This window comes from Asterias rubens, chromosome 1, assembly GCF_902459465.1.
Source record: "Asterias rubens chromosome 1, eAstRub1.3, whole genome shotgun sequence".
Classification (NCBI taxonomy): domain Eukaryota; kingdom Metazoa; phylum Echinodermata; class Asteroidea; order Forcipulatida; family Asteriidae; genus Asterias; species Asterias rubens.
Window position 1 is genome coordinate 28659598 of NC_047062.1, and position 16037 is coordinate 28675634.

Consider the following 16037-nt stretch of genomic DNA (forward strand, 5'->3'; position numbering starts at 1 on the left):
TATGCTTAGACAGCTCTGTGAAAATGGTCCCTGAACTTGCGTTTTCATAATCTACTGCTCTCACAGTATAACAAGAGAAACCTAGTGTCTAAGAAAGACTTTGGTAGGTTTGTTTTGCTTTTACAAATTTGTGGAAGGGTTCCTTTATGCTCTGAGCCGACTGGGTCTTTCTAGGTTTTAGAAGTCCTGTCTGCTCTGAGCCGACTGGTTCTTTCTAGGTTTTAGAAGTCCTGTCTGCATTGAGCTGACTGGGTCTTTCTACGTCTTTTAAGTCGGTTCTGCTCTGAGCTGATGTTATATGAACTTTATCAAATTGAAACTGATCAGTTTTCATTCAGATAATTTCCAATCATGTACTTTGTATTTTATAACACATGTAGTGACATCCAAAGCTTTTTATTGAGTGAATTGTTTTCAAACCTCATGTTGTTGACTCGAGAGATCAAACAAAATTGTTTTACTAATTTCTAAAGCATTTCAAGCACAAATATTTGAAGCGAAATTTGTCACTATGACTGTATTTGCACCATAGTTAATTGCAAATCTGTCAACATTTACCAATGATATGCACATAAGTAGTGGTACAGTGGCATGTACAGTTTTACCGATCAACTTCAGTCAAAATCTTCAAAAGTTTTATTTTTATCTCTTATTTAAAAGCAATCTAAATTTATGCCAATGTTAATTGCTTTCAAGTGTGCTTTGATCGATCTTGATGGAATAGCGCCTTATACATTTTAATTGGTATGTTATTCCCTAAATAGGCAAAAGCCAGTGTTTGCTGCAAAACTCATGACAGTTTTAAAGGCAGTGGACACTATTGGTAATTGTCAAAGACTAGCCTTCACAGTTGGTGTATCTCAACATATGCATAAAATAACAAACCTGTGAAAAATTGAGCTCAATCGGTCATCGAACTTGCGAGATAATAGTTGTGTGCGTTCAGATGGTTGATTTTGAGACCTCAAGTTCTAAATCTGAGGTCTCGAAATCAAATTCGTGGAAAATTACGTCTTTCTCGAAAACTATGGCACTTCAGAGGGAGCAGTTTCTCACAATGTTTTATACCATCAACCTCTCCCCATTACTCGTAACCGGTAAATGTTTTATGCTAATAATAATTTTGAGTAATTACCAATAGTGTCCACTGCCTTTAAGTGAAAATGTTTCTTTGAAGTCATAAGTTTACTAACAGTTTGTTTGCTTTTACTGATTTCTTCTCACTGTTGCAATGAGTTCTATAGACAATGTGACCTCTGACGACAGTCAAAAACCATAACATGATTACATACCGCCCGGGCAAAACCTTTGTGTTTTGGCAGCCGGCTAGAAAGTACACGCAATCTTACCATGACTACGCATCTTTTTTGCCCGGCGAAACATGACGTATACAGTGTTTCGTCATCAGGGGGCGGTTTGAATCTAAACATAGGTCACATCGTCTATAGGGGGAATCAAACAAATTTGTTAAACCCAATTGGACTATTGGCAATCTAGTAAAAATACTAAAGTAACTTAAAGATTCTTCTATTGATGTACGTAGAAGTGGTGTTTAAGGGTCTATACTCTGACACCTTAAGCAAAAAAATAGAATTTATGAAGAAAAGAAAAAATAATGAAAGTTTATGTCTTACATTGAAAACGTAATGTCTTTTCCAAGTTCAAATGATCTGGAAGTAAATTAATAATAATAAAACAGAAATTTAAAAGCCATGTTGTGTAGTTTAATTGAGTCTTCTAAAATTGTTACATGTCTATCTCAGAAAATGGCAAATTTCAGAAGGCGAGTGGTAAAGGGCAGGCATTTTAACTTGTCACTGGGCGGACCAATCAACAATGGCTGCAAGAAGTACAAACAAGACACATTTTGATTGATTGTTTGAAGGAAATTCTGGTGTTCTATATAGAATTGTCTTTAAAAAAATCCCCTGAATTAAATGTAGTTATAATAATGTAGATGTTAAATTTGCATCGGGGATAAAGAATATTAATTTTTGTTTTGTACTCATACACCAATGTGTGTAAGCACTGTATACTCAGTACCGGTAGTTGTTATACACATGATAACCTGTGAACATTTATTTCAAAAGATGTTTGCATTTTTTAGATATTGCCGAAACCCTGAGCGAATATTACTATGTCCACGCAGGAAGATACGAAGTGTGACCGTGCTTGTTATTCAAACTTTGGGGAATTAAAAACTTAAGGGGTAAGAACTCTTCAGCTTTTGATAGTAATATGCATTTTGAGAGACATTTCACTCAAAAATTCTGCGGTAATGGAAATATATCTTTTACCGGTATATCTTTTTCCCTTAACCACAGTACTTTGGAGTACTCAATTTTAAAAGCGGTAGACTTCTTACCACTTAACCCTGGAAAGCGTCACCTATATTAACAGCGACTCGTGGCTTGGTGATTGCAGTCACTATGGGGTTTTGCGCATATAATAATTGACTTCAGAAATATGAAAAATTTGTTTTTTATGCCTTTTCTTACTTTCTATGGATGCTATAAGAATCCTGAGGAGATGTGGATGGTATTTATTTAATTATTTTTTTTTTACCATACAAAGACTATATAGTGACAGCAATCACCAAGACACGCACTTATGGACTAACTAGCTTTATATTCCTAACCCCAGGCTAAATTGGGCGCCAAAGTCTGCGATTCCACTTTGAGGTGTTGACAGATGCCCCACAGTACAGGATAAACTGAAATAGCAGGTCCAGTGAATTTTTTTCCCCAGATGTGGCAGATGAAAAACCAATTGGTCAGTGACAGCTGTCACCGTGGTGACTTGTTCGAGGGAAGATTTTATTGACATTATTTTTATTAAAGTCAATTACAAACTTACACAACTATTTCATTTGCATAACAAAACAAAGTCCTGATTTAAATGACAACAATCCTCATTCTGTCCCCCACGTGGTGAACTGTGTACAACAATTCTCGTAGTGATAGCGCCCTCTTTTGAAGCATCTTAGCCGTACACAAAGTCTCCGGCGGACAGATTTCCATGGCATGGTCCGGTGGCGGCCGCGCCGACCGACATCGACCGGCCGACCGACCGAGGCTGCGTCATATGTCACGGTCACTGATCTCCATCAGCAGAGTGTGGCCACTGTCCGGTGGCCCGGATGATCGACGACCGACGTCCAGCTGCTGTGCCATGATTGACACGATAAGAACGAACGAAGAGCTATGAAAGCAGACTAGTGTTGAATGAAGTGTTGAGTGGATATCGTGCAATGCAAAGTTATTTTGATTTACTACGATCACACGACGATGAAGGTAAGTCATGTTGGACATCTCTTAGAATCTGTACAAATTTCATTACTTTTATCCCCCCCATACCAGTTTTCACGCTATTATGCCTTTTTCTTATCAACCGATGCCCTAAATACCTTCTTTTGTTAATATGAAGTATGCATCATATATTAAAACTTGATGGACATTGAAATGTTCACACTACACACCGATCTTCGATGACTTCAACTGGCCCCATTTGTTTTCACGGCAAACAAGAAAGCATGGTTTCCCGGTGAAGCCTAGCCCACCTTGTTGAGCTGTTAATGGCTCCGCTTTAAACATCGGTCTCATCACTGTCACCATTACAGTGATGGCCATTAAAATGATGGCGACAGTGATAAGACCGATGTTAAAAGCGGAGCCATTAACAGCTCAACAAGGTGGGCTAGGTGCAGCGTGGCATCACAGCCGTAAGGTGCAAGTGAAGAAACAAAATAAACAGTGGGGACAAAAGCACAAGAAGTTGACAAAATCCAACAAAACTAGGATTAAAAACACTTCCTCATTATTACCTGCAGATAATTGATGTACTCAACCTCAGCGAGCAACAGCAACAGGTGTTAGTTGCAGGTGCTGCTGTGCTTGCTACGGCTGGAGTAGCCTCTGGTGCTGCCTGGTGGTGGTACAGAAAGACAACGCTATCTAATCTAGTTTTTAAACCTGTTGGGAAGCTGAGTACCATCTTCATTCATCCTATTAAGTCATGCAGAGGTCATGAAGTGAGGAGGGCGGAGTGTACTGCAGAGAACCTGAGCAGTAGTGGGCTCATAGACAGGTACACCTACACTTGAGGTTTGATGGGATTTTTAATATTGTAGGCTTTTTTTTAACACCCCATATCCATTTTCATTTTTGAACTGATTGGTTGTCTTTGCTTTGACCACTTTGGCTGGGAGTCTGTTCAAGTTATCTAGCACTCGTTGTGTGAAGAAGTGTTTTCTGACATTGAGCCCTTTGTTTAAGCACTTTATGTGATCCACCATACACAAAATGGCAAACCTGTAGAAGTTCGAGATCGATCGGCCATCTGGGTCACAAGAGAATAGTGAAAACCGATTTCAAATTTTGCACGGCAGCGATGCCAAAACAAAAATGAATAAAACGCTCACTGAGCAATACACTCCAAACGCTAAATTGGATTATTTATTTATTTCTCATTAAATATGACATTTTAGACAAAAATATTCCAAGGGATGTTTTCTACTATCATCATCATAAGACCGTGTGTAAGTTTTATGTAAATCTGTGATCTTCACAATTTTTGTTTCTTACCAATTCTGTTACGTTCCTTTAATAGGCCTTGATGTTATAGTTTTTATTTGGGAAAATAAAACGATAATGGCCTGACATTTCGACCCTAGAAGAATCTTTCTCCAAGGAAGACTCTGCTACTGCTAGGGTAGTTACAATAAATGTCACTCTCCGGCGAGGGTCAAAGTCTTCAACCCTCGCAGTAGCGTTACAATTATTCTTACTACTGCTAGGGTAAAAAAAAAAAATAATTTAGTAGGTCCTTTTGTTTGGTTTTAATTGCAGTTTGCAACAGCTAACTATTTTCTCAGTTTGTATTTTGGATAAAGAATGATATTTTCGGTTTACAATGCCCATAAGCACTCAGAAAAATATACTTTGCGTGTCAAGTTTCTTATTCAAGGCAGCTTGTAGCAAATCAAATTTTAGAGGCAAGACATGCTTTCAAACCTTAAGTGTTAATTCTGATGTGTTTTTAACTTTTCCAGGCATTTTGCTATACTCGATGCGGAGAACAAAGTTGTTACTATGAGGACTGAACCATCTCTAGCTCTAGTTCAGCCTCGTCTATCTGAAGATGGTGAAAGGTTAATTCTTGAAGCACCTGGAATGGATCCATTGGAAGTCACTCTTGCAGACATTACAAGCTCAAAGAACCCTGTTTTTGATTTCAGGTAGGTAGCAGTCACTACATAAGTTGTAACCCTAGAGAATTTGTCCAGGGAAAACCCATGCAGTCAGGTAGGGAATGAAAACTCAATCCACTAGTGCCCCAGGTTGGATTCAAACCGGGGTTCCAGAGGGGGAAGGCGAAGAAAGATGCCACTCATGGCAAACCGTGTTCACTTAATACCAACCATATGCATCATCAGTGGAACATTGAAATTTGGTTATGTAAAAAGATTACGCATTCCTACGCACACCAGTTTCACGGGGAAAACTTTGTAGAGATCCCAGCTTCAATGTCGTGACTGCTAGTACAGCTTTGAGTCTTGCTGTGAAGACTGTACTGTGTTTCAGGCCACAGCTGGTACCAAGTTCCTGTTCACAAATACTTCATGAGGTTAAGTCAGAGTTCAACTGTAACATTTCAAGCTGGGACTATTCCCAACTACAGTTGGGACCGGTCCCAACTACAGTTGGGATGATTCTAGATTTGGGCCAGAGTGCTGTAAAGACTGTACTGTGTTCCAGGCCAAGCTGGTGCCAAGTTACTGTTAACAAACACTTCATGAGGTTAAGTCAGAGTTCAACTGTAACATTTCAAGCTGGGACTATTCCCAACTACAGTTGGGACCGGTCCCAACTACAGTTGGGATGATTCTAGATTTGGGCCAGAGTGCTGTAAAGACTGTACTGTGTTCCAGGCCAAGCTGGTGCCAAGTTCCTGTTCACAAACACTTCATGAGGTTAAGTCAGAGTTCAACTGTAACATTCAAGCTGGGACTATTCCCAACTACAGTTGGGATGATTCTAGATTTGGGCCAGAGTGCTGTAAAGACTGTACTGTGTTCCAGGCCAAGCTGGTGCCAAGTTCCTGTTCACAAATACTTCAAGGGGTCAAATCAGAGTTCAATAGTAACACTCAAGTTGGGACGGGTCCCAACTACAGTTGGGATGATTCTACAGTGGGGCGGGAACAGTGCTGTGAAGACTACTGTGTTTCAGGCCAAGCTGGTGCCTAGTGCCTGTTCACAAACACTTCAAGAGGTCAAATAATAGTCAGTTTTTATATAGCGCTTTTCACACCCGAAGGGCGTTCCAAAATGCTTTACATTTATTACCCCTGGTCGCTGGGCCTTAAATCATTCCTTAAACCATCTCAGCTCCCTGGGGAGTATACAGCCTTGTGCAACGAATATGCACTACTCGACTAAATCGCAGTTCAACTGTAACACTCAAGTTTGGACCGGTCCAAACTACAGTTGGGAAGATTCAACAATTGGGCCGGAACAGTGCTGTGAAGACTGTACTGTGTTCCAGGCCAAGCTGTTCACAAATCACTCACTCACTCAGTCGACCCAAGTTGTCACCTTGCTGCATTCTTGAGTCGGGCTCAATGTCTTACACGCCACACAACTCTATCCTGGATATAACTGATTAGCTCCTCCTTGGTGTTAACTCCTGCATCAGGGTCTTGAGGTGGGTCTTCCGGGACCGCGCCTGCCCTGGGTGGGCTCCCACAGGATGACTCTTTTGGCTGGTAGCTGTGGGTGCCGTAGGCAGTGAATAGCAAGGCACACCCGGCGATGCTCCTTAGCTTTCTCACTCAGTGCTCACAAATACACTTCAAAAAGGTAAAGTCAGAGTTCAGATGAATCTAATACATGATGTTTTGGGTGCATCTCTCTATTTCAGTCTCTTAATTTGACCCTTCTTGTGGAAATTTATTATTAACAACTGCGTCCCTCAAAAACCCACTTAAATTTTTCAACTCTTCCTCTATGTCTATCCTGAAGGTACACATGGTTGTACCCGCAAGTTTACTATTTATTAATAGTTTTTTCCTTTATCCTTGATTGTGAATCCACACTGTAGAATATGGAGATTGGATTCTGCTGGATTATACTGTGGACAAGAGATGGGAGACTGGATTAGTAACTTCCTTCAGAAACCTGGCTGCAAACTTGTCTATTTTAGACAAACTACCACCAAGGACAGAATACTGGCACAGGACTCTAAATGGGGACAAAAGTTCAAGTCCAATGAGAAAGTGGTAAGCATGGAAAAACTGAGTTATTTTGTGGGTTTTCTGTTTTGACTTCACCCCTGTTCTTAGCTTAAAAGCTTTACCGTACATCCTTTGCTTGTATAGACCTTTATCATGGTGCAGTCATCTTGGTTATATCCCATTCAAATCACTGCAACCAAACTGAAGGAAGGAAAATTAGTCTGGTTCCTTTTTGTACAATGAATATAAGCTCCATTACTGTTGTTGGATACAGGGAACATGCAAGAGGTCCTCTGTAGAAGAAATACCAGAGGAACATAGAATCCATATCAGCAACGGGAAGAGGATTTTAAGTTTGGAACCAATTCAACGTGATGATGAAATGTAACAGTATGCAGTGTGAAATCTGTGTTGTATGCAACAAACAGTGTCGTCGGATAAAAGAACAAATTTTGTTGTAGTCTTGTTGTTGTAAAGGTTGAACAAAGAGAAATTGACTAGAAAAGGATTTGAATCAGCGACCTTCGGATAAACAACATGGCGCTCGACCAACTGACAACTGAACTTGATGTTGGCTGTCTCCCTATTTTGTCAGTTTTTGTTCGGGGCTATTCAACCTGTTATTGCCTCTAATAGCCAGAGATCACAGCCAAGTTACGATACAACCTGGGAAGTGACAGTAGAGGGATCACCTAAGGGGATGCATTTTTTATGCAATGCTTAAAGGAAGTGGACCAAGTGAATAATTATTAGCATAAAATCTTACTTGGTAACGAGTGATGGGGAGCTGTTGATAGTATAAAACATTGTGAGAAACGGCTCCCTCTGAAGTGACATAGTTTTCGAGAAAGAAGTAATCTTCCACGAATTTGATTTCGAGACCTCAGAGTTAGACTTTGAGGTCTCGAAATCAAGCATCTGAAAACACACAACTTCGTGTGACAAGGGGTTTTTTTCTGTCATTATCATCTCGCAACTTCAACGACCAATTGAGCTCACAGGTTTTTTATTTATGCTTTTGTTGAGATACACCAAGTGAGAAGACTGATCTTTGACAATTACCAATAGTGTCCAGTGTCTTTAAAAGCACCAAATACATGCCATTTATAATGAGTTATTATTCTTACTTTCCCTTTTCAGTGCGGCTTTAGTGACTTTGGTCCACTCATGATGCTCACAGAAGCCTCCATGGATGATCTCAACTCACGCCTAGAGAAACAAACAACCATGAGAAGATTCAGACCCAACTTTGTGGTTTCAGGAAACGCTGCCTTTGATGAGGTAAAACAAGTCCCACTATAATTTGGATGAAGTTCATTTCAGATGAAGTGATGTCAATTGATTTTATTTGAAAACTTCTTTATAAGTGGAGGAACAAAGTATCTTGGGGAAAAATTACATGTGGTTACATTCATCGTTCGTTGTCTGTTTTATCAAATTTATTTATTGTTTGTTTGTTAACAGGATCAATGGAAATATGTGAAGATTGGTGATGAAGTGATCCTGCGTAGGTCTCACGGATGTGGAAGGTAGGATTGACAAAAAATATACAAATTTCATAGATGAGAAATTTCAGACTTCAACCAAATTCAGATTTTTGGGTGTCTGCCTGTAAGCTTGGGCAGTTCCTTCGGTTACCCGGTTCTACCCGGTTCCAAATTCAAAACTGGACCCGCGGTTCCACTCTTCTGTGGAACCGGGTACCCGCTTTTGTCGGTTCCGATTTTAAAAGACCGAGTCCCAATCAAAAAGACTCTGTGGAGCCGATCCTGGGACGAACCGGCTCTAGAAATTGAGGCTTGATGTTGAAAGCGGTGACCGCAGATACAGTGTGCAAAGTTTCATGAGTATCAACTATCACGTGTGGTGGCTGCATACACAGTGCACAGCCCCCTCTAATGCATAGGCATCTACAATCACCACCTGTATACATGTATATCTCATGCATATACATGTAGAGAGTCCAAAGTCCAAACAGACAGCACGTTGTGATTGGCTGCCGATATATCCATATTCATAAAAGCTTGTCCCATGCACAAAACACACAGTACTGTATGCATGTACAGGCATGTACACTTGTATGTACAGAGACACACACTGCATGCACTACGGACATACTGCACTGCGGACGTACTGCACTACGGACGTACTGCACTACGGACATACTGCACTACAGACGTACTGCTACACAACGGACATACTGCTGCCGGCCAAATCAAAGACTTGTTTAAATGCAGGGAGAATAGGTGCTCGGTGGCACGATGTCTGATTGACTTGGGGTGGGTATTCTGTTTTTTGTTTTTTTTAAAATAGATCGACTCCAATTGTGTGTGTGTGAGCTCGGGACCGATGTCTGATTAACTTGGTTATTTTCAGTTAAAATAGATCGGCTCAATTGTGTGTGTGTGAGCTCGGGACGGGCGGCTTCTGTTTTATATTGAATTGGAACCGGGTATGTCTCAGAACCGAGCCCCAAATTTCTGGAACCGCCCAAGCTTATCTGCCTGGTGATAAGAAATAGATGAGAGTTTCTTTAAATGCATCAAAATCCTGCTCTTTTATCTAATTGTCTAGCTCTGATGGAAAGCTCTGATGGAAAATGTTCCCTGGAACTTTTCAACGACCAACTCGACCGATCCAAGGCAACGTGTTCCTTTAAGCAAAAATTTTGCTTTTAGCACAAAACATAGCTTGCTCATTTTACGCATGTTACTGGCCAAAATTTCATGCCATATGCATTGCTTGTTACTTGGATTTAGCTGTTGTTTACTTAGCAAAACAATTGAGTGGAGCCTTGGCCGATTATCTAATTTTACTAAGCAAGGTCTTTTTTGCTTAGCAAAATTTTGTGCTTAAGCAGCTTTATGAAATTGGGCCCTGTACAGGAGAGATTATTTTATTTTTTAGTCGTCATTGGCTTTTGTATTTTTGTTGACAGTATTTTGCCAAATGCTTGTCTTTTTGAATTAGAGGACCGGCTTCCTTCCTGTGTCTCTACATAATACCAATAATACTGTTCATTTTCCCAACAGATGCAGAATGGTAACTGTCGACCCAGAGACTGGTGTAATGAGTGAAGATACTGAACCACTCAAAACACTCAAAGAGTGAGTTTACACAGTTTTCATCCACATATTGTTATTCAGTCGATAGTTTTCACTTTATTGAAACACAACCAAAGAATGTTACATAAGAGTTTTACATGTTATTGTGTCCTTTCTAAGTGAACTGGTTTAATAAAAAGTCTGCAGTGGATTTCACAAAGAGTTTTAACTCTTTGACTAAGACTAGTCTTTTAAGACTAGTCTTAGTTACTCGTCCTAACTCAGGTAAAGCCTTAAGTTTTCCATATTGAATTTCCCAGGACTAGTCCTAACTCTTTTTTTAAATTGACCCCTGGTTTCCCAAAGATGACTTCCCTATAGATGGGATTTGACTTTTAACTTGCTCTTTATGATTATAAGGAAAACATTAGTTAGCTGTGTTGTTTGAGAAGCTTTGCATGGTGTGGATAACAGTAAAAACAATCCTCTGGGAGCCCACATAAGGCAAGGCTTCTTGTGGGAGAAGATGTCTCTCTTTCTTAGACACCCTGAAACGAGACACCAGCTTGGCCAGCGCTGATGAGGAACTACGCTCCTGCATGCTGGATCAACACATCTGGACAAAAATCACTGGGCAGGCTCGTGCTACTACATGGCGCTTGACTTGATGATGAAGACGTAGGAGCTGCACTCTCCAGAAAAGATCTGTGAACACCGCCTCAAGTTTGCTTGGCACTGTGTCCACCACTCGGAGCTTGCCGCTTGCCAAACCATCCTCTGGGAGCCCACAAAAGGCAAGGCTTCTTGTGGGAGATGTCTTTCCTTCGTAGACACCCTGAAACGAGACACCAGCTTGGCAAGCGCTGAGGAGGTAGCTCCTGTATGCTGGATCGAAACATCTGGATAATAATCACTGGGCAGGTTCGAGCTTCTACATGGCAGTCAACTTGATGAAGATGATGAGGGCTGTACGGATGCACCTTTAGGCTGGAAGGACTTACAAATTATTGTACGGATGCACCTTTAGGCTGGAAGGACTTACAAATTATTGTACCTGCAAGTTTCTTAGTAATGGTTGCTTCCGAGTTTAAACCATTATTATATCTGTTGCTTTGTTTCATGAATGCACCAAAATTTACAGTTTGTAATTTTTGTATTTTTTTGTCTTTTATTCCAGATATCGAATGGCGGACAAGTCAGACCCGGACAGTAAAATTTTACATACTGCTCCAGTGTTTGGATCTAACCTGGTTTGCGAGGTAGCTGGTACCATGTGTGTTGGTGACATTGTATATGCTGCATTTTAAACATCAGTATGTTTCTTACATAGCAATTTTGTTTTCATGTTTATTTTATTTTCTTTCGTTTCGGTGTTTTACTGTAAAGGCTCTGGAACTTGCACAGGGTACTCTATAAGTTCATTTAATTAGCAGTATTATAATATTGTATTACAAAATCATATCGATTAATTACCCAACACTCATTGTTTTATTTTTAAAATTTTAGGAAGCAGAGTCTATGCTTGTAAAATATTTGATTTAGTTGTTATACAAAGAGAAAGAAGTGTCAGGGTAGTTTTTGCTGAGGTTATGTTTATAACCTGGGGCCAGTTTCATAGGACACAAAAAACAATGTCCACAGAATTACATTAAACTTTATACACCATTTGAAGTTAATAATGGTAGAAAGCTTCCCTTAAAATATTACTTGCTGGGGTGCTGTAGTTTTTGAGAAATGAGTCAAACAAGTCACAAAAATTATTTTAGCATGTAAAACATATTTACCAGTTATGGTATTTTTGTCACATTGTTTTACTCATTTCCCAAATAAAAACTACAGCACCTCAGCAAGTAAAATTTTGAGGTAAGCTTTCTACTATCATTATCTTCAAAGGGTGTAAGTTTAATGTAAATCTGTGGGACATTGTGTTTTGTGATACGAATAGTACCCAAATCTTTTAAGCACAAAAATAGCTAACACAACAAAATCATGCTCACCAGAATAAGGTTACCAGCCAAATAACAAATTCCATGTGGACTATCTATCACTGATGTCCTGCTTTTTTTTGCCGAGCCGAAAATTATTGAGTAATATTTTATGCTTAAGCAGCTCTATGGTATTGGGCCCTGTACTCTATTTCTCAATGGTCAATTATAATTCATAGACAAATCCATTTTTAATGTCCTGTATACAGCATTACTCCATCATTATTGGGACGCTTAAGCTAAAATGGGTTGGTCTATTTACTTCCCCCATTTTAATAAAGGACAGTACATGTATATAGTTCAAATATTTGCCCCCAAGAATGTATATTCAATATTTAACACAATAGTCATGATAGTTATAACAGAATAACAGATAATACTCACTCATGACATCTTACACCCGTTCCAGACAGGCGCGCCAGAGTTGCGCTGAACCCAATAATTCATTAGAAGCGACTCTTAAGTCGACCCAAATAAATTTTTGTTTCAGACAGGCGAACTTAACATTTTCATTGGCTCGGCTCATGACAAGATTGACGCCTGAAGCTAAGGCGCTCCAGAGTCGTTCCAAACGACTGCATCAGTCAATCTTTCGACTTCTAGCGCATCAAGTTGCTCGTAACTGTTTCAGATGTTGAGCTTGTACTTAATTCAGAATTTGTTTCAGCGTGACTCTGGAGCGCCTGAAACAGGTCTTAGCTTCTTCAAATGAGGAAACACACACAGCTATTTGTTGAGGATGTTGGGCATTTCAAATTATGTGTTTCTCAAGGCCCAACAAATTCTTGAAGATTGTGTGATTAAGAGGTTTAATGCTGTGCCTTATTCTAGATTTGTTTAATGTACCAAGTATTTTTATACAGGTATATTTTGTTACTTACAGCAGCTTCTTAATATTTAAAATTGTACATTAATTGTTAATAGATAATATTTTGTGGCAGAAATAAATAAATAAGTGCAAAGCTAGATTGTAATTTTTTGACTCCTCTTCAGTTGATTGCATATTTCCTGCATGATATTTGTTATTAAATTATACAGATTGGAAAGGGGCAACAGGACGGTCTAAAAGTACCAAAATCTAGGAAAGATGAATGGTAATAAAAGGCACTGTACACTATTGGTAATTGTCAAAGACCAGTGTTCTCACTTGGTGTATCCCATCATAAGCATAAAACAACAAACCTGTGAAAATCTGGGCTCAATTGGTCATCAAAGTTGCGAGAAAATGAAAGAAAAACACCCTTGTTGGACGAATTTGTGTGCTTTCAGATAGGAATAAAAGACTTCCGGCTAGAAGTCTTTTATTATTTTAGTGAGAAATACCTCTTTCTCAAAAACTTCATTACTTCAGAGGGAGTCGTTTCCCACAATGTTTTATACTATCAACAGCTCTCCAATGCTCGTTACCAAGTCAGTTTTTAAGTTAATATTTGTTTTGAGTAATTACCAAATGTGTACCTTCCCTTTAAAACCTGTTTAAGGGGAAAGTATTGCCCCAGCTTGTACATAATATAAGAATTCAAAATGACTTTGAGAATTACGAATAAATGTAGGGAGAAATTGCTTTTTGCAGGCCATCATTATTTCTTTGTGAGGGTTATCATTTTCATTTGACACAAGGACCCCCTTCGTTTAATGCCTTTTGAAAAATGTCCTGGTCATGTTTTGATGGATACTTCACTGGGTGGTTGCAGTGCACATGGAATTACCAAGCAAGGAACACCCCGGCAAACCCCTTCTTTTTAACGATAATTTTGTACTGGATTATTTTACTTGCATTACACAACCTGGACCTCGAGGGTTTGCGCCCCATCCAAAGGACCATCCGAAGCAAGTAACTGGTAATCAAAGTGTTAAGACTGAAACACACATTCTGCAGTTCAGAATACCATTGTCCTTGGAATTATTTTATTGTACTTCCCTTGGCCTATTAATTTGCCTCATGACTAGGAATGTGCACAAAATATTTACTGCACACACACACCGTTATTTACAAAGTACCCCCTCTGTTGATTAAGTTGGACTACAAAAAGTTCACATGACTTATAGTCTGGTGACCAGAGCCATATATTTTAAATGATCTTTATCTAGTGTAGAGGTTGGGAACAGTACTAGTTATTTTGCAAAGAAAAGTCTTGCTTTTTTACTTTGGGAAACAAGTCATGCAAGTATCAGACGATGTAATTGTAAGATTTTGTCACAGATTTCACAAATAATTCCCAAACGCATGTATGCTTTGAAGCAACTACACCACAGTTTTGCAAAATGCAATGCTACATGTTTCTGAACATTGTGTGAAATATGCGTTTGACTTCAATTCGACTGATTTACAACGGAGAAGTCTGAAAAGTTACGCCATCTATTCTAACTAAACTGCTAAACTTCTGCTGTTTGTTTATAAAGTGTATTTTCTTCTCGGTGACAATCACAGTCATCACCATCACACAAACTGGACGAGGACTAAAATAAGGTGGGACTAGTTTACTTCTACCCTTAAAAAAAACCTGGGTACGACTCTGGAGTCTGAAAAGGTAGGTGACAAAAAAGACTGTACCAACGTGTTAGTGTGTGTTACTGTTAGTGTTGTTACTGTTATTGTTAATTTTGTTATTATGAACTGATTGATTGATTGTTAATTAATGTTATTCATGTTGTGATAATCCCATCCTAAAAGTACGACTATCTATACTCCTCTGGAGGGATGTACTTCTGGAAGATAGATAGATACATGTAGATAATGTTTATGCCATCTAGCTTTGCATGGTGTGAAGAATAAGATATGTATGGGTGTCAATATATACCGGAAAATTACCGGAATACACCGGAAAGTACCAGAAAATACCGGAAAACACAGGAAAACCCCATGAAGTTACAAGAAAATAACTCAAAATACAAGCGACACAATACCTGAAAATACCGAAAACTGATGAAAATGTTGGGCGCAATCGGTCAATCTGCGCGATCAAACGATCGCGCTGTGCTATTGAAAGATGAAGATCAATTGTTCGCGCAGCGATCGGTCGATCGCGTAACAATCTGTCGATCGCGCAATGAACATCTTTGCGCGATTGACCAATCGCGCCGCTTCGAGTATTTTTTCCCGCGTTATCATCAGCCGATCGCGCAGGACAGGCTTTGCGCGATCTATCGATCGTGCGGGAATGGGTTGGCGCGATCGACCGATAGTGCCATATAATAATACCCTATGGATAGTGCAGGAAAAGTTTTGCGCGATCAACCGATCGTGCAGGAAAATTTTGCGCGATCTACTGATCGTGCAGGAAAATTTTGCGCGATCTACTGACAAATGACTGATCGTGCAGGAATGGGAATCAAGACGACTGCTCAGTTTTTGGGTGAAATATTTCTTACACATTTTTCAGCATTTTAAATCATGGGGGAAGGTGAGAAATTTGAACAGTGTTTTTACTATATATTTATTGACCAAACCAACAGTGGACGAGCCGCCAATTAGGGCCTACAGGAAAGGACACAAAAAAACAAATTAGAAATATTCATATAGCCTATATAAAAACAATCTGATATGTACAAAGTTAACAATTAAAATAGAATCATCTTAGGAAAGAAAATTAAAGCATACATTGAAGATTAAGTAAAATAAAATAGGGAACAGAAACAGACCACCATGAACGACTGTGAAAATATATTTAAAATAAATTTTAAAAGCAAAAGCCTACATTAAATTATAAACAGAATAAACAATAAAAAGACAAGGGAAATAAATTTAAAAGCAAATAAAAAATTATTATTATTT

The 16037-nt window shown here is 39.2% G+C and overlaps 2 protein-coding genes across 3 annotated transcripts in view; both read left to right on the forward strand.

Moving 5' to 3' along the window:
- Positions 1 to 3015: 3015 nt before the first annotated feature.
- On the forward strand, positions 3016 to 11969 carry LOC117297875 (mitochondrial amidoxime-reducing component 1-like). Its single transcript, XM_033781086.1, has 8 exons — positions 3016 to 3293; positions 3830 to 4086; positions 5051 to 5236; positions 7101 to 7278; positions 8374 to 8514; positions 8698 to 8762; positions 10266 to 10340; positions 11455 to 11969. Exons 1-8 carry the CDS (start codon positions 3288 to 3290, stop codon positions 11582 to 11584), a joined length of 1038 nt encoding a protein of 345 aa, XP_033636977.1. The 5' UTR covers positions 3016 to 3287; the 3' UTR covers positions 11585 to 11969.
- Positions 11970 to 14402: 2433 nt separating this feature from the next.
- Positions 14403 to 16037, forward strand: part of LOC117297966 (vam6/Vps39-like protein) — a 41475-nt gene continuing 39840 nt past the window's right edge. For both annotated transcript variants that reach the window (XM_033781203.1, XM_033781281.1), the window contains exon 1: positions 14403 to 14793. The gene's annotated coding sequence lies outside the window, so the exon portion shown is untranslated. The remainder of the gene's footprint in view (positions 14794 to 16037) is intronic.

Bases quoted from the DNA above. Each gene is read 5' to 3' on its own strand.
- LOC117297875 (XM_033781086.1), top strand. The intron at 8,763-10,265 runs GTAGGATTGACA...TTTTCCCAACAG, and splicing joins AGGTCTCACGGATGTGGAAG to ATGCAGAATGGTAACTGTCG. The intron at 10,341-11,454 runs GTGAGTTTACAC...CTTTTATTCCAG, and splicing joins CCACTCAAAACACTCAAAGA to ATATCGAATGGCGGACAAGT.